This window comes from Pongo pygmaeus, chromosome 1 (assembly GCF_028885625.2).
Source record: "Pongo pygmaeus isolate AG05252 chromosome 1, NHGRI_mPonPyg2-v2.0_pri, whole genome shotgun sequence".
Taxonomy (NCBI): domain Eukaryota; kingdom Metazoa; phylum Chordata; class Mammalia; order Primates; family Hominidae; genus Pongo; species Pongo pygmaeus.
In genome coordinates, this window is record NC_072373.2 from 180,792,037 (window position 1) to 180,817,679 (window position 25,643).

Genomic DNA, 25,643 nt, shown 5'->3' on the forward strand with positions numbered 1-25,643 from the left:
TTAATATCTACCTGGTTTTATATTATATGGCATAATCATAATTTACTATTTGACAAATACTCTTCTAGCTATTTATATAAATTCAGTCACTTAATACTCACAATAACCCTGTGAAAAAAGTACTATTATCATCCCATTATAATCAGTAAATTGAGGCACATAAAAATGAATTAATTTTTCCAAAGAAACAAAGCTATTAAGTGATAGAGACAGATTTACAGCTCATGTTGTCTGGCTTTACAGTCCCTGTACGTAACCATTATACTATGCATAATACTTATTTCAAAAAATGCATGTAAAAGGGGAACACTAAATTTAAGATAGCTGTTATTTCTGGGACATTCCAAGGGAAAATGAGATAGTGGAGAGGTATAAGTATTGTTTAAAATTATTAAAGTACTGTGTAATTGAACAACATTAAACTGAGCATATTTAAAGTGTAAAATTTGATGTATTTTGACATATGCATACACTTAGGAAACTGTCACCACAATCAAGAGCGCAAATATATCCAGCACCTGCAAGATTTCTCAGGCTCCTTCATAATATATCCCTCTTTCCACCCAGATAAACACTGACCATTGCTTTCTATCCATAAATGTGAATTTGCATTTGCGTGAATAAATGGAATTCATTATGTACCTTGTTTTGTGTGACATTTTTATTTTGACATAGTGATTTGAGATTGATCCACGTTGTATGTATTGATAACTCATTTCTTTTTCATGCTTAGCACTGTTTCATTGTACAAATATGTGTTTATCCATTCAACCTACTGAAAGACATTTAGGTTGTTTCCAGTTTTCAGCTATTAAAAATAAAGTTTCTATGAACATTTATTTACAAGTCTTTGTGTAAACACAAGTTTTAATTTTTTTCTTGGTTAGATATCTATGACCAGCTAGGTCATATAATTGGTGTACATTTACCTTTATGAGAAATTATCAAATGGTTTTGCAAAGTGATCATCCTTTTACATTTTCACTGGAAATGTATGAAACTTCTGGTTGCTTCACATCCTTGTTATCGCTTGGTGGGGCCAGATTTTCTATTGTTTTTTATGTTTTTATTTTTTAGCTATTCTATGGGTGTGCAGTAGTATTCCTTTGTGGTTTTAATATGCATTTTTCTGATAATAAGTGATGTGTAGTAACATTTTATATGCTTCCTGGCAACTCATACATCTTTTTTTCTTTTTCTGAGTGTCTGTTCAGATCTTTTGCTTATTTTTAAATTTTAATTTAATTTTTTGCTTCATAAGAGTTATTTGTATATTCAAGATACAAGTTCTTTTTCTGTGTAACAAATATCTTCTGTTAGTCTGTGTCTTTGTTTTTCATTTCTTAATAGTGCCTTTCAGAGAACTAAAGAGGTAAAGTGATTTTTGGTGTCTGTTTATGAAGTTCAATTTATTAGTTTTTTAAAATAGAGTTTATGTTTTTATGTTCTTTCTAAGAAATCTTTGCCTACTCAAAGGTCACAAAGAATTTTCTATTATATACATTTTTAAATTTTTTTAAATTATTTATTCATTTTTGTTTTATTATTATACTTTAAGTTCTGGGATACATGTGCAGAATGTGCAGGTTTGTTACATAGATATACATGGGCCATGGTGGTTTGCTGCACCCATCAACCTGTCATCTACATTAGGTATTTCTCCTAATGCTATCCCTCCCCTTGCCCCACAACCTCCAACAGGCCCGGTGTGTGATGTTCCCTTCCCTGTACCCATATGGTCTCATTTTTAAACTCCCATTTATGACTGAGAACATGCGGTGTTTGGTTTTCTGTTCCTGTGTTAGTTTGCTGAGAATGATGGTTTCCAGCTTCACGCATGTCCCTTCAAAGGACATGAACTCATCCTTTTTTATGGCTGCATAGTATTCCATGGTCTATATGTGCCACATTTTCTTTATCCAGTCTATCATTGATGGGCATTTGAGTTGTTCCAAGTCTTTGTTATTGTGAACAGTGCCTCAATAAACATATGTGTGCATGGGTCTTTATAGTAGAATGATTTATAATCCTTTTGGTATATATCCAATAATGGGATTGCTAGGTCAAATGGTATTTCTGGTTCCATATCCTTGAGGAATTGCCACACTGTCTTCCACAATGGTTGAACTGATTTACACTCCCATCAACAGTGTAAAGCGTTCCTATTTCTCCACATGCTCTCCAGCATCTGTTATTTCCTGACTTTTTAATGATTGCCATTCTAACTGGCATAAGATGGTATCTATTTTGGTTTTGATATGCATTGTCTAATGACCATTGATGATGAGCTTTTTTTCGTATGTTTGTTGGCTGCATAAATGTCTTCTTTTGAGAAGTATCTGTTCATATCCTTCGGCCACTTTTTGATGGGGTTCTTTGTTTTTTTCTTGTAAATTTGTTTAAGTTCCTTGTAGATTCTGGATATTAGCCCTTTGTCAGATGGATAGATTGCAAACATTTTCTCCCATTTTATTCACTCTGATGATAGTTTCTTTTGCTGTACAGAAGCTCTTTGGTTTAATTAGATCCCATTTATCAATTTTGGCTTTTGTTGCCATTGCTTTTGGTGTTTGCCATTGCTTTTGTTGCCATTGCTTTTGGTCTTTTAGTAATGAAGTCTTTGCCCATGTCTATGTCCTGAATGGTATTTCCTAGATTCTCTGGCTTGAAATTCTCACTGCCAGTACAGCAATCTGAAGTTGTCCTGGGACACTTGAGCTTGGTGGGGAAAGGGCCGTCCATCATTGCTGAGGCTTGTGTAGGTGGTTTTTCCCTCACAGTATAAACACAGCCTCCGGGAAGTTCAGACTGGGCAGAACCCACCGCAGCACTACAAAGCTGCTGTAGCCAGACTGCCTCTCTAGATTCCTCCTCTCTGGGCAGGGCATCTCTGAAAGAAAGGCAGCAGCTCCAGTCAGGTGCTTATAGATAAAACTCCCATCTTTCTGGGACAGAGCTCCTGGAGGAAGGGGCAGCTATGGCCACAGCTTCAGCAGATATAAACCTTCCTGCCTGCCGGCTCTGAAGAGAGCAGCACATCTCCCAGCACAGCACTTGAGCTCTGCTAAGAGACAGAGTGCCTCCTCAATTGGGTCCCTGACCCCCGTGCCTCCTGCATGAGAGACACCTCACAACAGGGGTCAATAGACACCTCATACAGTAGAGCTCTGGCTGGCATCTGGCAGGTGTCACTCTGGGAGGAAGGTTCTAGAGGAAGGAGCAGGCAGCAATCTTTGCTGTTCTGCAGGCTCTGCTGGTGATACCCAGGCAAACAGCATCTAGAGTGGACCTCCAGCATACTCAAGCAGAGCTTCAGAATAGGGGCCTGTTAAAAGGAAAACTAACAAACAGAGAGCAATAGCATCAACATCAGCATAAAGGATGCCCACGCAAAAATCCCATCCGAAGGTCACCAACATCAAAGAGAAAATGTAGATAAATCCATGAAGATGAGGAAAAACCAGTGCAAAAAGGCTGAAAATTCAAAAAACTGAACATCTCCTCTCCTCCAAAGGATCACAACTCCTCGCCAGCAACGGAACAAAACTGGATGGAGAATGAGTTTGATGAATTGACAGAAGTAAGCTTCAGAAGACGGGTAATAACAAACTCTTCTGAGCTAAAGGAGCATGTTCTAACCCAATGCAAGGAAGTTAAGAACCTTAATAAAAGGTTACAGGAGCTGCTAACTAGAATAACCAGTTTAGAGAAGAACATAAATGACCTGATGAAGCTGAAAAACACAGGACGAGAACTGTGTGAAGCATATACAAATATCAATAGCCGAATCGATCAAGCAGAAGAAAGTATATCAGATATTGAAGCTCAACTTAATGAAATAAAATGTGAAGACAAGATTAGAGAAAAAAGAATGAAAAGGAATGAATAAAGCCTTCAACAAATATGGGACTGTATGAAACAACCAAACTTACGTTTGATTGGTGTACCTGAAAATGAGGGGGAGAATGGAACCAAGTTGGAAAACACTCTTCAGGATATTATCCAGGAGAACTTCCCCAACCTAGTGAAACAGGTCAACATTCAAATTCTGGAAATACAGAGAACACCGCAAAGATACTCCTCAAGAAGAGCAACCCCAAGACACATAATCGTCAGATTCATCAAGGTTGAAATGAAGGAAAAAATGTTAAGGGCAGCCAGAAAGAAAGATTGGGTTACCTACACAAGGAAGCCCATTAGACTAACAGGGGATGTCTCTGCAGAATCCCTACAAGCCAGAAGATTGTGGGGGCCAATACTCAACATTCTTAAAGAAAAGAATTTACAACTCAGAATTTCATATTGGCCAAACTAAGCTTTGTAAGTGAAGGAGAAATAAAATCCTTTACAGACAATCAAATGCTGAGGAATTTTGTCACCACCAGACCTGCCATACAAGAGCTCCTGAAGGAAGCACTAAATATGGGAAGGAAAAACTGCCACCTGCCACTGGAAAACCATACCAAAATGTAGAGATCATCCACACTATGAAGAAACTGCATCCACCAGTAGTCAAAATAACCAGCTAGCATCATAATGACAAGATCAAAATCACACATGACAATACTAACCTCAAATGTAAATGGGCTAAATGCCCCAGTTAAAAGACACAGACTGGCAAATTAGATAAAGGGTCGAGATCCATCTTTGTGCTATATTCACGGGACCCATCTCATGTGCAAAGACACACATAGGCTCAAAATAAAGGGATTTAGGAATATGTACCAACCAAATGATAAGCAAAAAAAAAAAAAAAAAAAAAGGAATTGCAATCCTAGTCTCTGATAAAACAGACTTTAAGTCAACAAAGATAAAAAAAGATAAAGAAATGCATTACATAAGGGTAAAGGGATCAACGCAACAAGGGAGTTAACTATCCTAAATATATATGCATCCAATACAGTAGCACCCAATTCCGAAAGCAAGTTCTTAGAGACCTACAAAGAGACAGACTCCCACACAGTAATGGTGGGAGACTTTAACACCCCACTGTCAATATTAGACAGATCAACGAGACAGAAAATTAACAAGGATATTCAAGACTTGAACTCAGCTGTGGACCAAGCAGACCTAATAGACATGTACAGAACTCTCCACCCCAAATCAACAGAATATACATTCTTCTCAGCACCACATAACAGTTATTCTAGAATTGCCCACATAATTGGAAGTAAAACACTCCTCAGCAAATGCAAAAGAACAGAAATCATAAGAAACAGTCTCTCAGACCACAGTGCAATCAAATTAGAGTTCAAGATTAAGATACTCACTCAAAACCATACAACTACATGGAAACTGAACAACCTGCTCCTGAGTGACTACTGGGTAAATAAAATTAGGGCAGAAATAAAGAAGTTCTTTGAAACCAATGAGAACAAAGAGACGATGTACCAGAATCTCTGGGACACAGCTAAAGCAGTGTTTAGAGGGAAATTTATAGCACTAAATGCCCTCATGAGAAAGTAGGAAAGATCTGAAATCGACACCCTAACATCACAATGAAAAGAACTAGAGAAGCAAGAGGAAACAAATTCAAAAGCTAGCATAAGACAAGAAATAACTAATATCAGAGCAGAACTGAAGGAAATAGAGATGACAAACCCTTCAGAAAATCAATGAATGTAGTAGCTGGTTTTTTGAAAAGATTAACAAAATAGATAGACTGCTGGCCAGACTAATAAAAAAGAAAAGAGAGAAGAATATAATAAACGCAATAAAAAATGATAAAGGGGATATCACCACTGACCCCACAGAAATACAAACTACCATCAGAGAATACTTTAAACATCTCTATGCAAATCAACTAGAAAATCTAGAAGAAATGGATGAATTCCTGGACACAACACCCTCCCAAGACTAAACCAGGAAGAAGTCAAATCCCTGAATTAGACCAATAAAATGTTCTGAAGTTGAAGCAGTAATTAAGAGCCTACCAACCAACAAAAGCCCAGGACTAGACAGATTCATAGCCAAATTCCACCAGAAGTACAAAGAGGAGCTGATACCATTCCTTCTAAAACTATTTCAAACAATAGACAAACAGGGACTCCTCTGCAATTCATTTTATGAGGCCAGCCTCATCTTGATACCAAAACCTGGAAGACATGACAAAAAAAGAAAAAGAAAATTTCAGGCCAATATCCCTGATTAACATAGATGGGAAAATCCTCAATAAAATACTGGCAAACTGAATCCGGCAGCACATTGAAAAGCCTGTCTGCCACGATCAAGTTGGCTTCATCCCTGGGATACAAGGCTGGTTCAACATACCTAAATCAATGAATGTAATCCATCACATAAAGAGAACCAATGACAAAAACCACATGATTATATCAGTAGATGCAGAAAAGGCCTTCGATAAAATTCAACACCCTTTCATGGTAAAAAAAAACACTCAATAGACTAGGTATTGATGGAATGTATCTCAAAATAAGAGCAATTTATGACAAACCCACAGCCAATATCATACTGAACGACCAAAATCTGGAAACATTATCTTTGAAAACTGGCACAACACAAGGATGCCTTCTCTCACCACTCCTATTCAACATAGTATTGAAAGTTCTGGCTAGGGCTATCAGGCAAGAGAAAGAAATAAAGGATATTCAAATAGGAAGAGAAGAAGTCAAATTGTCTCTGTTTGCAGATGACATGGCTGTATATTTAGAAAATCCTGTCATCTCAGCTCAAAATATTCTTAAGCTGATAACTTCAGCAAAGTCACAGGATACAAATTCAATGTGCAAAACTCACAAGCATTCCTACACGCCAACAACAGACAAACAGAAAGCCAAATCATGAGTTAACTCCTATTCACAGTTGTTACAAAGAGAATAAAATACCTAGGAATACAACTTACAAGGGATGTGAAGGACCTCTTTAAGTAGAACTACAAACCACTGCTCAATGAAATAAGAGAGGACACAAACAAGTGGAAAAACATTCCATGCTCATGGATAGGAAGAATCAATATTGTGAAAATGGCCATACTGCCCAAAGTAATTTATAGATTCAATGCTATTCCCATCAAGTTGCCATTGACATTCTTCACAGAATTAGAAAATACTACTTTAAATTTCATGTGGAACCAAGAAAGATCCTGTATATTCAAGACAATCCTAAGCAAAAGAACAAAGCTGGAGGCATCACAGTACCTGACTTCAAATTATACTACAAGGCTACAGTAACCCCAATAGCATGGTACTGGTACCAACACAGATATATAGACCAATGGAACAGAACAGAGGCCTCAGAAATAACACCACACATACAACCATCTGATCTTTGACAAACCTGACAAAAACAAGCAATGGGGAAAGGATTCCCTATTTAATAAATGATGTTGGGAAAACTGGCTAGCCATATGCAGAAAACTGAAACTGTACCCCTTTTTTACACCTTATACAAAAATTAACTCAAGATGTATTAAAAATTTAAAGGTAAGACCTAGAACAATAAAAACCCTAGAAGAAAACCTAAGCAGTATCATTCTTTTATATTTTCTTCTACACATGTTATAATTTTGGGTTTTACATTTGTGTCTATGATCCATTTTGAGGTAATTTTTGTATAAGATTTTCAGTAAGGGTTAATTATTTATATTGAACATTACTCATTAAAATACTTACCTCTTTATTAAATTGCCTTGTCATCTTTGTTAAAGTAAATTGCTCATAAATATGTGGGCCTATTTCTGTACTCTCCATTCTGTTTCATACATGTAAAGGTCTATCATTTTGAAATACCAAACTGTCTTGATTACTAAATTTATAACAGTTTTCACTAAAATTGCTTTTATGATATTATATTACATTTTCACATACAATGTAGAATGATATAATCAATTTCTACAAAAAGGCTTCCAGAATTTGATTGTGGTTCCTCTGAATCTATATACATACATTGGGGAGAAATACCATTTTAAGGTATTCTTCAAATTCTCTCAATAATATTTTGTAGTTTTTAGTGCAGAAGACTTGGATATCGTTGGTTAGATTCTAACCTAGAAATCTAACCTAGAAATCAAGATACCTAGAAATCTAGGTATCTTGTGGTTTTTTGTTTCAACCATGAATGGGATCCTTAAAATTTTATTTTTAAATATGCTGGTAATGCCATTGCTTGTTGCTACTGAAGTTATTTTCATATATTCACTTTGTATCTGTGACTTTGCTAAATTTATTTATAGGCTCAAGTAGTTATGTTGTTGATTTTCTATTCTTTACATAGAAAAATCTATGTAAATAACACTGTCATCTGTAAGTAAGGAAAGTTCTAGTATTATTTCCTCTTTCCTAATCTTTATGTCTTTTATTTGTTTTTCTTGCTCTATTGCAATAGCTTGGGTCTTTATAATAATGTTGAATAGAAGGACACCCTACATGCTTGATCTTGGATAAATAATTAAATATTATACCATTAAGTATGATATTAGTGCTACATTTTTGTTTTCAATTCATGCCCTTTGTCAATATCAGGAAGTTTCCTACTAGTTGAAGTTTGATGGAAGTGTTTTTTTTTTTTTTAAATCATGAATGTGTGTGGAATTTGTCAAATGTTTTTTCGGCATCTACTGAAGTAATCTTAAGGTTATTCTCCTTTATTTTGTCCATATGGTGAATTATGTTGCTTGCTTTTTAAGTGTTAAAAGAACCTTGCCTTCTTGGATTAAATCTATTGGCATTCCTTTTGACAACTTATACTAAGTATTATTTTGATGCTATTGTAAATGGAATTGTTTATTTTATTTTCAGAATGTTCATTGCTGGCATATAGAGATGCAATTGATTTTATGTATGGATTGTATTCTGAAATTTTACTGAAATTGTTTTTTAGCTCAAATAGTTTTTTTTTGTATGTGGATTCCTTAGGTTTTTCTGCATAAAAATTATGTCATCTGCAAATAGAAATAATTTCATTTCTTCCTTTTCAATGTGAATGCTTTTTTTTCTGGCATACTTGTCCTTCCTGGAATCTCCACAACAATTTTGAATAGAAATGGCAAAAGCAAAGATGCTTATCTTCTCCCTGATCTTAGAGGGATAATGTTCAGTCTTTCACCATTAAGTGGGCTGTTAGCTGTGTGTTTTTCAAATATACCCTTTATGAGTTTGAGGAAGGTCCCTTGTATTCGTCTTGAGTATTCTTATTATGAAATGTGTAAGATTTGTCAGATGTTTTTTCTGCATCTATTAGATGATCCTTGTGTTTTTGGCCTTTATTTTAATAATGTGTTATATTGCATTAGTTGATTTTTGTGTGTTGTACCAACTTTGAATTTCTGGGATAAATCTCACCTGTCATGGTGTATAATCATTTTTTATGTTGCTAGATTCAGTTTGTTAGTATTTCTTTGAAGATTTTTGAGTTTATATTTATAGGGATGTTGTTCTGTATTTTTTATTTGTTATTATTTTTGTTTTTGTCATCATGATCTCGCCATCTGATTTTAGGATCCAGGTAATCCTGGTTTCACAGAATGAGTTTGGAAGTGTTATTTTTTCTTCAATTTTTTTTGGCAAGAGTTTGTTAAGAATTGGTGTTATTTTATTTTATTTTTTGGGATGGAGCCTCGCTCTGTCACCAGGCTGGAGTGCAGTGGCACGATCTCGGCTCACTGCAACCTCCACCTCCCGGGATCAAGTGATTCTCCTGCCTCAGCCTCCCGAGTAGCTGGGACTACAGGCATGCACCACTATGCCCAGCTAATTTTTGTATTTTTAGTAGAGACGAGTTTTCACCATGTTGGCCAGGATGGTCTCGATCTCTTGACCTTGTGATCTGCCTGCGTTGGCCTCCCAAAGTGCTGGGATTACAGGCATGAACCACCACACCCAGTCAAGAATTGGTGTTAATTTTTTAACAACTTTTAATTTTACAGAATTTATCTGTGAAAACATCTGGACATAGAATTTTCCTGGTGGGAAGTTTTTTGATTATTAATTTAATACTACTTGTTTTAGATCTATTCAGGTATCCATATTTATTTTTAGTCAACTTTGTTTGTTGTCTTTCCAGAAAACATACTTTATCTATCTATTTAATGTTTTTATATGTTCTTGGTGGAATTATCCTTTTTCATCATGAAATATGCCTGTTCATTTCTAGTAATGTTACTTGATTTATAGTCTATGTTGTCTGATATAAGTATAGTTACATTTGCTTCTTATTGATAGTGCTTTTCTGTTAAAACGACAAATGCTATTTCTTTTAGGTTATTTAATTTTTTGACGTACAGTTGGTTATAGTATGTCCTCTGTTTAATTTCTGATTTTACAAATTAGATTCCTCTCTCTTTTTTGTTAGCCAATCAATTTAAAGTTGTCACTTTTGTTGATCACTTCAAAGGACGAATTTTGTGTTTATTGGCTCTCAGTAATGTTTTCTATTCTGTATGTCATTTATTTCTACTTTTGTCTTTATTATTATCTTTATTCTGCTTTCTTTGGGTTTATTTTGCTCTTTTTTCCTTTTCCCCCAAGTATTATTTTTTCTTTAAATCACTTTTTTGAGGTATGATTGACACACAAAAAGCTGCACATATTTGTTGTATACAATTTGATGAGTTTGGAGATAACTATATAACTATACATCTGTGAAACCATTACCACAGGCTTATCCATAAATATATCCATCACCGCCAAAAGTTTCCTTCTGCTTTCTTTATATATTATTACTATTTTTGTGATAAAAATACTTAAGATAAGATCTACTCTCTTAGCAAATCTTAATGTATACATTTTTTTTTTTTTGAGACAGCATCTCATTCTGTTACCTAGGCTGGAGTGCAGTGGTGCCATCTTGGCTTACTACATCCTCCACCTCCTAGGTTCAAGTGATTCTCCTGCCTAAGCCTCCCATGTACCTGGGATTACAGGCACCACCATGAATGGTTATTAAACCAGTATTTATCTGGGGATATTAGAGCTAAAACCACCTATTTTACCATCCTGATGAATTCAATCTCTTTTTATTATTTTGATATTAATAATATGTGGTTTATTTCTTCTTGGTGAGCTTTGCTAAGAGTTTTTTAATATTAAAAATCTATTTCAAAGTATCAAACTTTCACATTTAAAATTTTTAGGGTACATTCAGATAATTTTTTTTAACATTTTGTGTTCTTTTTGCTTGCCTCTGCTTTTTGTTTTGAAAATACCATTCTTTTTTTACCTCTTTAAAACAGAAGCGTGGATCATTGATCTTTATCTGCATGTATAAATCACTGAAAAATTAATCATCTATAACTATATATGTATATGTATGTGCATGTATGGTTATAAATTTACATCTTAGAGTGGATTTAGCTATATTTTACACATTTTGATTCTCACATATTGAAACAATTTAGTTTAAAAAATTATTACTGAAATGAGAGAACACATGCAGTATATCACTCCTTTGAAATTAGTTGGGACTTGTTTTATGGACGAGCATATGATCAGTTTTGAGAAGAACATCTTGTACATTTGAAAAGAATGTATATTATTTAGTTCTATAAATGTAATGTGTTTCATAATTAAAACTAGGTATTTTTTAAATCATGTTTTCAAATTATCTCAATCCTTTGCTGAATATTTCTTTTGGTATTTTTTACAGTAAGGGATATTGGTGTGTTAAATTTCTCATTTTGATTCTAGATTAATCTATGTTTTAATTTTGTCAAATTTTACTTACATACTTTAAAGATCTATCTATCTATCTATCTATCTATCTATCTATCTATCTATCTATCTGTCTATCTATCTTTTTAATGTTTTTATATGTTCTTGGTGGAATTACCCTTTTTCAAAATGAAATACCCCTATTCATTTCTAGTAATGTTACTTGATTTATAGTCTATGTTGTCTGATATAAGTATAGTTACATTTGCTTTCTTATTAATAGTGCTTTTCTGTTAAAACTTTTTGTCATTTTATTTTCAATCTTTTTGTGCTCCTAAAAGGAAAGCTTGTGTTTATAAGCAACATATAGTTGATATTATATCCAAAATAAAATTTTGTCTTGTATTTAAAAAATTATTTTATTGTATATATATGTTGTAGAACATTATGTTTTGATATACATAATGCAATGACTACCAAAGTCAAGCAAATTAGCATATTCATTATCTCATATAGTTAGCTTTTTTTGGTATATGTATGCACGGTAAAAGCAACTAAAATCTACTTTCTAAGCACATTTCCAGTATGTTATATAATATTATTAACTATAATCCTCATGCTGTACATGATCTCTAGGTTTAGTCATCATACATAACTGTGATTTTCTACTCTTTGACCTACATATCTCATTTTGTCCACCACCATCTGCCCCTGGTAACCACCATTCTATTTTCTGTTTCTGTGTGTTTGGCTTTTTTTCTTTCAGATTCTACATATAAGTGAAGTCATGCAATATTTTTCTTTTTGCGTCTGGCTTATTTAACTTAGTATAATGTACTCCAGGTTCATCCATTTTGTCTTAATTGTAATTTTAATCCATTTACATATAACACATTTAGTGATATATTTGGGTATAAAATCTACAGCTTGTGTTCTGTGTTATATTTGTCCTACCTATGTATTTTAGATTGTGTTTGTTTTCTTTCCTTGTGTTTCATTTAATGAAAGAGAACCAGATGATATGGAGACATTATTAACTTATTATGAAATAGTTATTTCCAGAAGGCCATAAACTGGCACTTAATTGTGTATAAGGAAAGTATTATTTATGTACACACACACACATACAGAGAATGCTCATCACAAGAATGATGAAGAAGGTCAACAGAGTAGTTACACAAGGCCAAAGACCAGATGTTCACTATTCTTTGAGATTATAAGCTTAGTGAGCACAAAGAAAGTATATGTTTGATACTATCTAGTCTCTTTTATAACACAAAGCATAATGCCTTTTGAATGAATTACTGATTAAATGGCTTAATAAATGAATTGGTTGTAGCTATGGTAGATTCTGAAAGAAAAACACAATGAAATCAGAAGTCTTTAATTTATGGTCTCACCTTAGTGCTTTAAAACATGAACTTAAGCAAGCACTAAACATTTCTGGGTTTCAATTTACCTATCACTGGGTCATGGTGAGGATTTAATAATATAAAAGATGTCAAATCATTTTGAAACTATAAATTTCTAGACACATGTGGTGCATTATTATTGGACACTATATGCCGCAGTAATTTTAAGATGTTTTCGTTTATCAAACCCATTTATACTGTTTTAGTATGAAGAACAAAATGAAAATCTGCATTCCTTTGAATATTGAAGTGAATATTAATATTTAATTTTTAGATCATGAACTTTTAGAGGGAAAAAAGTACCTTTTCAACTTCTTATTTTAAGAATAGTAATTTTTTTAAGCCTTACCACTTATAATGTGCTTTCAATTTATATTATTTGTTTATTATTCCTACCAGTTCTGTTAGGTAGACAGCTATATTGTCTAGTGGTTAGAGCCAGGTTGCTTGAAGTCAAATCCCAAATGTGACTTTTACTTGTTTACTTGCTATATAACTTTGGGTAAGTTCTCTGTATCTTGGTTTTCTCAGATGTAAAATGGGGATAGTAATGGTCTCTACCTCATAGGAGTTGTTGTGAGGATCAAATAGTTTAGTTCATTTAGCATTTAGGACAGTATGTGGCCTGTAGCAATGCTCAGAAAACTTTAATTTTCTATCAAAACTTAATATTCATATAAATTGTGTATGTTAATTTCAAGTAGTGTTCGTAGTAGTTGGCATAGAAATAAATTTTCATGTTTCTATTAATATGATTCTAACTTTATAGTTGAGGAAACAGATGTTGGAAGAGGTTAAGTGAATTGTCTGAAGTTGCTTAGTTAGTTCCAGAACTAAAACTAAACTAGTTCTTCTGACTCCAAATTCAGTACCATTGTGTAACAAATATCTTGCCTCTCTAACAATTCACTGCTCATTAGAATATCAGTGAGAAAAAGGAGAGACAATATGGAAAATGGAGATAACACCTAAGTTTACACATTTTTTATATAACTGTTAGTTCTGTTGATGGAGAAAATGGAAATTAGGTTTCATGATTGTGTTATTCTTATGTAGCAATTACTTCTAATTTTTGTTTAAAACCTTACTCTACATATTCTTTAACATATTCTGATAGAAGTTTAGGATATAAGAAGCTCAGTAGAAACCATATATGCCTGTTGTAAAAATTAAACAAGATCCAATGTATTACAGGTAGTTTGTATACAATGAAGCTTAATACAAAATACATAAGGTATTATCATCCTCACTTTTCTAAGTAAGAAACCAAAGTTTGCCATTCTTCTCTTGGTTTATACGGGCTTACCACAGGCTTTATATAATATCCTGGTCTGTCAAAGACACTTGTAGCATAAAAGGATCTGGGTCAGAAGGGCCAAACAGAGAAGCTTGCACCACAGCCTGGCCTAGCTGAAAGCTTTTCTTACTCTGGGCTGCATTCAGACTTGGCAGCCCTATGGATTGTGAACACTGAACCTTCAAGTACTGAATGTTGACAAATGCCACTATCAGAGAGCATAATATTTAAATGTGTGTACCATTGAGCTGCATGAACTTCTATTACAATGCCATTCTCTTAATTTTTATTACCAGGTAACCTGGGCCGGGTGGACCAGGTCTCTGAGTTTGAGTATGATCTGTTCATTAGGCCGGACACTTGTAATCCACGCTTCCGAGTCTGGTTCAACTTTACTGTTGAAAATGTGAAAGAATCACAGGTGAGGGAAATAGTGGATACCTTCAGAGTGGTTTTGGTAAGAATAATATGCTTTTGTCTTCTTTTAGAAATATCAAAATAATGACTATATTAAGAATATATTCTTGTTTATCTACAGCAATGGTACAGTTTTGGTTCAAGAGATACAGAGAAGTAGGTACAATATGTTGACTTTTGTTATCTGATGGTTATTAAATAATACAAATATTTCATCTGAGAATAAAGTGTTCCTTACTGATTGAAGCATTAGCATGATATGTTAGGATTCCTTGAGGGACACTGTAAGGAAACACTGGAAGAGACTTGCTATTATGTTTACAAAGGGTATTGTTCTCTATTGTCTTTTCTTTATAAAGATCTGTGAGAAACATTTCTCACAAGTCTCAGTTTCAAAAGAAAAGCTTTTATTCTGTACAACAGGGTGTTTATATCTTTAAGACAATATGATTCTTGTAACTGATCCTATTTTCCCTTTGCTTTGGCTGCTGGGTAACTCGGAACCATATTTACAGCCCTCTCTAGTGATTCTGGAAAATATTTTTGCTTGTGCTTCTGTGTACTGACTTTCCTTTTACAAGTCGAGTATACATTATCTTAAATGCGTGGGACCAGAAGTGTTTCAGTTTTTTTTTTCAGATTTTGAAATATTTGCATATATCATACATACTGAAATATCTTGGGGAGGGTACCCAAGTCTGAACATGAAATTCATTTATATTTCATATACATCTTGTATATATAGCCTGGAAGTAATTTTATACAATACTTTGAATAATTTTGTCCATGAAAAACTATTATTTTCCTCTTGTGGCATCATTTCAGTGCTCAAAAAGTTTTGGATTTTGTAGCATTTTAGATTTTCGATTTTCAGATGAGGGATTCTCAACTTGTATTTCGAATGTATTAATCTGCTTTTAACCATAATTTCTTCAGCTACATTTTTTTCATAGTGCACGTTTTTATAATACTTTTGAATCCTATTTTTCATGAGAGAGAAAGTATTGATGAAAATAAAGAGAACTAAAAACATATGCTTGAATAAACATTAATAAAACTCAAATCGTAAGATATCAGTTACTATTCCATTATATTGAGACAACTGATCATGGAAGACTCTGTACAAGCTTTGTACACATAATGAGATTATGATTGTTTTAAGCAGATGAAAGCATAGTCCTGCAATCCAACATCTACCGTCTTACTTTATGTTGGCTTTTGCTAGTATATTTGGGAAAAAGTAGGGAGTTTAGCTTCTCCTGAGTCAATCCATTCTGCTTGCTCTATCCCCTGATTGCTTGCTTCTCATCATTTTATCTCAACTGCAACTTGACTTGTGTGTCAGACAGTGGCCAGTATCTAGAATTTAGGGAATCTGAGCCTTCTTCTATACAATATTATTCCTGGCATGCTAGCTTCAGCAAAAAGGGGGTGCAAAAGCAGCCACTTTACTTTGATACTTTAATTTTGTACAACACCATGGACACCATGGACACAAGACTGAGTGTATGCAATATTTACTAAAGTTTAGGGGCTATCAGGAAGGAATCAAATCTAGGGAAGAGCCCTGAACATTATTTGCTAAATCTGACTTGTCTCAGAATTTTAGGACAAGGGAGAAAAAGTTACACCACACACAGAGAGCCTCTTAAGGACAAACTTTAGTTCCTAGCTTTGCTTTTTGGTTTTATTTACTCTCCTATGGCAGAGTTCCCTTTTCAGTTTTTCACAGTAACAGTAGGCATTCTTTTTCTCCTAATCTTAGGAAAACCCTCTCTTTATCTACAGGGGTTCACCTGATTCTAGGATTGTCCTACTTGTTCCACTAAGACAATCAATAATCCTTAAAGTATATTTTCCAAAGTCTGTGTTACTGAATCTAGAGAATATAATCCACGATAGGAGGCTTTAGTCACATGTACTAGACTGAGTCTTTCACTTCAAATTTGGGACCCCTGTGAGGTTTTCTTCATTACCTCTTTCATTCTTTTGTTAATGTTCCTGTCTCATATCAGCAACTTATGGTTGTCACAAACACGTACCTCTGGAAAACAAACAATAATTCTGAAGCAGTATAGTCAATTCATATGAAGGAAGGAAAGCATTTTCTTAAAAGCAGTATAATCTGCCATGATTTCTAAATTCATAAAAGGAATTATTCTTTTCCTCTTTTTTTTTTCATATTACATCCCTCAGCTTGCCTGCTGGATCCAGGAACCCACTAACTCCTAAGAAGTGGGGCCAATTACTTTTCAAACAAGAGAATCATCTATCCTCATTGTGTTCTTTGCTAAATAGAGATTTAGCAGAAGCTCTGAAATTATACTGTTTCTTTAACTTTGGGTCACATTAAATTCCTGGCCCAGTTTTTCTTTCACTTAAGTGTCTATAAAGATTATCTTTATACAGCTTATACGAGGAGGGGTAGAGGGGTGAGATGATAAGAGAGTTAGGAAAAATGTGTTCCTTCAGTTAAACTACTTGAGATAGCCTTTTGGACAAGTTTCTCATACAATGTTCTTTGCTCTTCTAGTTTGTTTATGAGGATGTTCTTTTTGTTGTTCAAAATGTCTCTGCCAGAGTGTTATAACTTACTTATTACATGTCAAAGCTATACAGCCTCTTTTGCAATCTTATCTATCAATTAACTAAGCAAGTAACATGAATGTTTTTTAAAGGGTTATTCCTATAAGAGAGTTGGGTCTGTTTTGTGGATGCATATATATTAAAGTTGAAGGGACCAATATTTTCCCTGTCTCTGGGTTCTGTCTGCATATAGAGTGCTATCCTATCCTTGTTCCAATTAGAAATCATGAACATGTTTATCTGGTTTCCTGGAGCCTGATGCTTTTATCAGCCTCTTTCTGTGGGCCATTGCCTCATCAACTGTAATCACATTATGGAAATCTGTCTCAAGAAGGCATAAAGATCTGCAGGAAAGATACAATATATATCTCTAGCTCACAGGATATTTGTTTTCATGGTAGTCTACATTAAAGAAAACAGTTTTACTATGAAGTTTGACTTGTGAGGTCTGTTTTTATAGCATCTCTTTCTATAATCTTTTTTTCATCTCTCAAATTTCCGTTAAAATGAGACCTGCATAAGTGTAATCTAGTCAAGAATGTTATTTAGGTCTTGGTACTACTAGCAGGCAAAAAAACATGTATGTATTAGTCATTGCAGGCTGACTCCATTAAATAAATTTTAAAAATTGCAGCATCAAATATATTGTATAAATAGGTCTAGCTTTTGCGTTATATTTCTTGATGTTTCTAGGAAATAATAAAAGCTCGCAACATATGGTGTTGCATCCCAGGACTGATATATTAACCCCTAAAAGTAGTTTCTCAATAGTGCATTTGCAAGAATCAATGAAAACTAAATGTCCAAATTCCTTTATGGAAAGGTGATTTTCTCTCTAAAAAAGTGATATTAAATATTCTTAGTGGAAATTTATTAATGCAGCTGAGAGCACTTGCGTGATTTGAAAGCAGATCTTCTTATTTAAATATGCTAAAAGTTCAGCCAATAAGAGAAAATAAAATGATATGCTTGGATTGATTAAGCTCTATTTCTTTTTTGTATTTTTTTATCTTTTTGAAGTTATTTTTCCCATTTTTATTGTAAAAATAGTCAATGTGCAGTGTAGTAAATTTGGGAAATATAATTATTTGAAGCAGAGAAAAAGCACCCCCCCCCCACACACACAAATTACAATTTTACTAACTGGAAGCAAATACTGTTAATTTTTTTGGCATATTTATTTCTAAACTTATTTATTTTCTATCTTGGAGCATAATTAAATTTGTACTGTATATACATTTTCATGTTTTGCTTCTAAAGAACCTAAATATTATCACAGGCAATTTTCTGTTATCAAAAGTTTGATAAATATGGCTATAAAATATTAATAGCTCTTTATTCTTGGTCATAAAGATTATTTTCCATTTGTTGTTGTTATAAGTAACAATGTAGTGAACATCTTGATGCAGGAAATGTTACCCAAATTTTATTTTGCTTCCTTAGGATAAATTCCTATGAGAGGAAATGATAGGCAAAGGGATATGAACATTTTAAAGACTCTTTACACATATATCTAAATTGATGCCAGAAAGTTTATACTATTTTGCTGTCCTATCAGCAGTGAATAAGATTCCTTTATTTGAATTTCTTGCTTTGTTTTATAAACTCCAGTGTTCAGAAATCCATAATAAATTGTTACTTTTTCCTCACTTGTTTTGAAACTTCACACAGATAAATGGGATATGATGCAATGTCTCATGCCTCTAGTCATAAATTAATTGCATTCTAGCAATAACATGAGACATCAAAACAGATAGAGTTATTATTTTGACTCCTTTTCTCAATTCATCAATTCTGTTTTACCTGGGATTGCCAATAGATTGTCGTCTGATGTATGTAACAGGAAGTCAGTGTGGCGATTCCTCAGGGATCTAGAACTAGAAATTCCATTCGACCCAGCCATCCCATTACTGGGTATATACCCAAAGGACTATAAATCATGCTGCTATAAAGACACATGCACATGTATGTTTATTGCGGCATTATTCACAATAGCAAAGACTTGGAACCAACCCAAATGTCCAACAATGATAGACTGGATTAAGAAAATGTGGCACATATACACCATGGAATACTATGCAGCCATAAAAAATGATGAGTTCTTGTCCTTTGTAGGGACATGGATGAAATTGGAAATCATCATTCTCAGTAAACTATCACAAGGACAAAAAACCAAACACCGCATATTCTCACTCATAGGTGGGAATTGAACAATGAGAACACATGGACACAGGAAGGGGAACATCACACTTTGGGGACTGTTGTGGGGTGGGGGGAGGGGGGAGGGATAGCATTGGGAGATATACCTAATGCTAGATGACGAGTTAGTGGGTGCAGAGCACCAGCATGGCACATGTATACATATGTAACTTACCTGCACATTGTGCACATGTACCATAAAACCTAAAGTATAATAATAATAATAAAAAAATAAAAAAAAAGAAAGAACATCTAAAAAAAGAAAGAAAAAAAGTGTTTGTTTAACAATATAGTATTTCTTGGATTACTATAAGAAATAATGTAGTTTAAACATACACATGCACAGATACACACTTTTACATAGCTGTGTTTAAATTTCCCTTTAAGATTCTGAGAAAGTTTGCTGCTTTTTTTTTTGAGACAGAGTCTTGTTCTGTCGCCCAGGCTGGAGTGCAGTGGCCCGATCTTGGCTCACTGCAAGCTCCGCCTCCCAGTTTCACGCCATTCTCCTGCCTCATCCTCCTGAGCAGCTCTGACCACAGGCACCTGCCACCATGCCCGGCTAATTTTTTGTATTTTTAGTAGAGACAGGGTTTCACTGTGCTAGCCAGGATGGTCTCGATCTCCTGACCTCATGATCCACCCGCCTCAGCCTCCCAAAGTGCTGGGATTACAGGCGTGAGCCACCGTGTCTGGCCAGTTTGCTGCTTCTTTAGTCTCCATTCTGGAGAATTCAGGCTCTGAAATTTCATCCTGGCCATGGCCAAAATCAGCAGTCCACAAAGGCAGCATATCACAGTGGAATTAGCACAGACAATGGATTTAAACCAATTTTGGTTTATATTTCTGACTCTTACTTATGAGCTGTTTTACCTGTGATCAGTTTAAATAATCTCTTGGTACCTCAGTTTTCTCATCTGTAAAATGAAAGTAATAATACTAATTCATAGGGGTCTTGTGAAAATTAAACAAGACAATGTTAAGTAAAGAGACTACTGATATGGTTTGGCTGTGTCCCCACCCAAAGCTCATCTTGATTCCCATGTGTTGTGGGAGGGACCTGGTGAAAGATAATCATGGGGGCAGGTCTTTCATGTGTTGTTCTCATGATAGTGACTAAGTCTCACGAGATCTGATGATTATATAAAGGGGGGTTTATTAAGTATTAACTCACATGATCACAAGGTCCCATAATAGGCCATCTGCAGGCTGAGGAGCAAGGAAAGCCAGTCTGAGTTCCAAAACTGAAGAACTTGGAGTCTGATGTTCGAGGGCAGGAAGTATCCAGCAAGGGAGAAAGATGCAAGCTGGGAGACTAGTCCAGTCTCTCTTTTCACATTTTTCTGCCTGCTTATATTCTAGCTGCACTGGCAGCTGATTACATTGTGCCCACCCAGATTAAGGGTGGGTCTGCCTTTCCCAGCCCAACTGACTCAAATGTTAATCTCCTTTGACAACATCCTCACAGACACACCCAGGATTAATATTTTGTATGCTTCAATCCAATCAAGTTGATACTCAGTATTAACCATCACAACTACCATAGTGTTTGGTAGACAATAGGGACTCAATACTTGATGGCTATTGTTTTTATTAAAACACCCCAACAGTATCCTGTCTGTCATGGTGGCAAACATGAGAATGCAGAGGACCATTGTCATCCACCAGGACTATCTCCACTACATCCACAAGTACAATCCTACAAGAAGCACCCCAAGAACATGTCTGCACACCTGTCCCTCTGTTTCAAGGACATCCAGGTCAGCAACATCATCATGGTGGACAAGTGCTAGCCCTTGAGGAAGATAGTGCACTTCAACATGCTCAACGTCACCAAGGCCACCACCACCAAGAATCAATTTCAGAAGTTCTGAGACTGGACATCTGCCCAGACCTCAGAATGAAGTAAAGTTACCTTCTCATTCGAACTATAGCAACAACAGCAGCAAGAACAAAAACTACCACCACAACAGGTTACTACTAGAAAAATGCTACTAAAACAGGTTTTTTGCCCTTATTCCTTTTTGACCTTCCTTTTCTCCTGTTTATCCTTCACCTCCTCCTCCACCTTCTTTCAAAACCTGTTATTGATGCTCATCATCATCATCATCATCAAGCAAAATGTACTAGTTAAGAATACAGACTTTTCGTTAGACATACATTCCAGGCCTAGCTCTTCCACTTACTGCCTCTGTGACCTTGAGAAAGTTATTGAACTATTTGTCTATTAAAATTATTAATTTCTATATTTATTCAATGGGGTTAATAGTACCTAATAGGGTTGATGTAAGAAACACATGGGATGATGCAGATAAAACACTAAATTTAATGCCTGGTACATAGGAACTGTGCAGCAAATGTTATCTATTAATATTACTATACTTCTAATACTAGTAGGAAATATAACACAGGTTCTCATTTTCTCTGTCATTCAACTTATTACATTAATAGCTAAAATTTACAGAACACTTCAATGTCATAAGTAGTGTTCTAAGCCCTTTATATTAATTAATTCATTTATTCCTCAAAGCAATTCTTTGAAGTAAGTACCATTATTAGTATCCTAACCCCCATTTTACAGTTGAAGAAGCTGAAAGGAACTGAGACAAAGAAAGGATGAATAACTCGCTGAAGATCATACAATTAGTAAGTGGTTTATACAGGATTTGTGCCTAGGTGGTCACTGTAGAAATGCTCACTGTAGTGAATTTGGAAAATATAGCTAAGTATTGAAAAAGCAAGCAAGAAAAAAACTCAAACACATAATCCTCCTACCTAAAAGGAATGACTGTGAACCTTTTAACATACAGGCATACTTCAGAGATATTGTGGGTTTGGTTTGAGATCACAGCAATGAAATGAATATCACAATAAAGTGAGTCACATGAATTTTTTGGTTCCCTGGTGCATATAAATGTTGTGCTCACTATATTATAAAATGTGCAATAGCATTATTTCTAAAATCAATGTGTATACCTTAATTAAGAAATACTTTATTGCAAAAAAAAAGTTAATGTTCATCTGAGGCTTCAGTGAGTCTTAATCTTTTTGGCTGATGAAGGGTCTTGCCTTGATGTTCATGGCTGCTGACTGATCAGGGTGCTATTGCTGAAGGTTGGGGTGGCTGTGGCAATTTCTTAAAATAAGATAGCAATGAGGTATACCACATCAGTTGACTTCATCAGTTAACTCATGAAATATTTCTCTGTAGCAGGTGAAGCTGTCTGATAGCATTTTACTCACAGTAGAACTTCTTTCAAAATTGGAGTCAGTCCTCTCAAATCATGAAAAGTAACCCCATTTACAGTAGCTAAAAATAAAATTAAACACCTAGGAATTAACTTAACCAAAGGACTGAAAGCTCTCGTTTATAGAAGACTATAAAATATTGATCAAAGAAATTGAAGAGGACAGAAAAAAAGGAAAGATATTCCGTGTTCATGGATTAGAAGAATCAACATTATTAAAATGTCCACACTACCCAAAGCAGTCCGTAGATTGAATGTAATCTCTATCAAAATACCAATGACATTCTTCACAGAAATAGAAAAAATCCTAAAATTTATATAGAGCCACATTAGACCCAGAAGAACCAAAGCTATCCTGAGCAAAAATAACAAAACTGGAGGAATCACATTACTTGACTTCAAATTATACTGCAGAGCTATAGTAACCAAAGCAGCATGGTACTGGCATAAAAGCAGACACATAGACCAAAGGAACAGAATAGAGAACTCATAAAAAAATCCATATTATCTACAGTGAACTCCTTTTTGACAAAAGTGCCAAGAATATACATTGGTGAAAGGACACTCACTTCTATAAATGCTGCTAGGAAAACTGGATATCCACATGCAGAAGAATGAAACTAGGCTCCTGTTTCTCACTATCTACAAAGTTAAATTAAAATAGATTAATGATTTAAATCTGAGACCTCAAACTATGAAACTACTAAAAGAAAACATCAAGGAAACTCTCAGGGCATTGGCGTGGGCAAAGATTTTTTGAGTAATACTCCACAAACATAGGCAACCAAAGTAAAAATGGACAAATGGGATTATATCAAGTTAAAAAGCTTCTGCACAACAAAGAAAGCAATGAACAAAGTGAAAGATGACTTACACAATAGGAGAAAATATTTGCAAACTCTACCCACCTGACAAGGGATTGATAATCAGAATATATAAGGAACTCAAGTAATAGGAAAAAAATCAAATAATATGATTTAAAAATGGGCAAAAGTTCTGAACAGACATTTCTAAAAAGAAGACATACAAATGGTAAACAGGCATATGAAAAGGTGCTCAACATCAGTGATAATCAGAGAAATGCAACTCAAAACTACAATTAGATATCATCTCATCTCAGTTAAAATAGCTTATATCCAAAAGACAGGCAATAACAAATGCTGGCGAGGATATGGAGAAAAGGGAACCCTCATACACTGTGAGTGGGCATGTAAATGAACACAACCACTATGGGAGAACAGTTTTGGACCTTTTTCAGAAATCTGTAGAGCTACCAAATGATCCAAAAATCTCACTGCTAGGTATATACCCAAGAAAGGAAATCAGTATATTGAAGATATATTTGCAATGTCATGTATATTGCAGCACTGTTCACCATAGGCAAGATTTGGAAGTAACTCAAGTGTCTGTCAACAGATGAATGGATAAAGAAAACTGGTACACCTACACAACGGAGTACTATTCAGCCATAAAAAAGAACGAGATCCTTTCATTAGCAACAACATGGATGGAACTGGAGGCCATTATCTTAAGTGAAACAAGCCCTGCACAGAAAAACAGACTTTACATGCTCTCTCTTTTTGTGGTAGCTAAAATTAGCTAAATAGCTAAAAATTAAAACAATTTAACTCATGGAGGTGGAGAGTAGAAGGGTGGTTACCAGAGGCTGGGAATTGTAGTGGCATTGTTGTGGGGAGGGTGTGGAAGTGGGTATAATAATAGTTAGAAGGTATGAATAAGACCTAGTATTTGCTAGCACAACAGATTGGCTATAGTCAATAATAATTTAATTGTACATTTAAAATAACTAATATAGTATAATTGGATTGCTTATAAGACAAAGGATAAATGCTTGAGGGATGCATACCCCATTTACCCTGATGTGATTATTACACATTGTATGCCTTTATGAAAATATCTCATATACCTTATAAACATATATACCCACTATGTGCCCATAAAAATTAAAAATAGAAAACATTCAGAGGAAAGTGTTGTATTCAATATGTAGAGGATATGGTTAGCTTAACGAATTTGCATATGTACTTTATCATTTCAATTTTAGTGTAAGTGTGGCAAACATGAACATACTTGTATTTTTTAATATATTTTTATTTTTTTTAGATAGGCTTTTACTCTGTCATCCAGGCTGGAGTGCAGTGGCATGATCTTGGCTCACTGCCACCTCTGCCTCCTGGGTTCAAGCAATCCTCCTGCATCAGCCTCCTGAGTAGCTGATACTACTACAGGCGCGCACCACCATGCTGGACTACTTTTTTGTATTTTTGTAGAGATGAGGTTTCACTATGTTGCCCAGGCTGGTCTTGAACTCCTGAGCTCAAGTGATCTGTCCCCCTCGGCCTCCTAAAGTGCTGGGATTGCAGACATGAACCATCGTGCTCTGCCCATATTTTTATTCTTTCAGGTCGGCTCGATTGTTTTACAGAGATAACTTTAAGTTTCTGGGGACTGATAATAAATCTAGTAACTATTCCTATTATTAAGTTCATATTACAAATAACAAAATCAAATTTGTTTCCTTACTTTTTAGAGTCATTTCCTAAATTTATCTGTGCCTTTCTATCTCTGCTACAGCCATTCAAGTTTAATCTATTTACATATATTGTTTGGACTATGGCAGTTGTCTTCCAACTGTGGTTTTGTCCAGGGTCTCATGCAATTTAAGTTCATCCTTCACACTGAAGCTGGAGCATTATATGTAAAGTGCAAATTTAACCTTGCCACTCCACTGCTAAATGCCTTAAATACCCGTCTATTACCTTTAGAGTAAAGTCCAAACTTCTTAGCTTGGCATGTGGTACCATTCATGACCTAGTTCTTATCCAGTTTGCTTTTGACTTACATACTTATTGGCCTTCTT

The 25,643-nt window shown here is 34.8% G+C and overlaps 1 protein-coding gene across 2 annotated transcripts in view; it reads left to right on the forward strand.

The window, feature by feature from the left end:
* The window catches only part of AGBL4 (AGBL carboxypeptidase 4), a 1,536,119-nt gene that overhangs the window by 333,349 nt on the left and 1,177,127 nt on the right, over positions 1 to 25,643 (forward strand). Inside the window, exon 3 of one of the 2 annotated variants that reach the window (XM_054488559.1) lies at positions 14,609 to 14,769. In XM_054488559.1, the coding sequence (XP_054344534.1) occupies positions 14,609 to 14,769 (161 nt within the window). The remainder of the gene's footprint in view (positions 1 to 14,608; positions 14,770 to 25,643) is intronic. The other variant, XM_054488570.1, reaches the window with a different exon arrangement.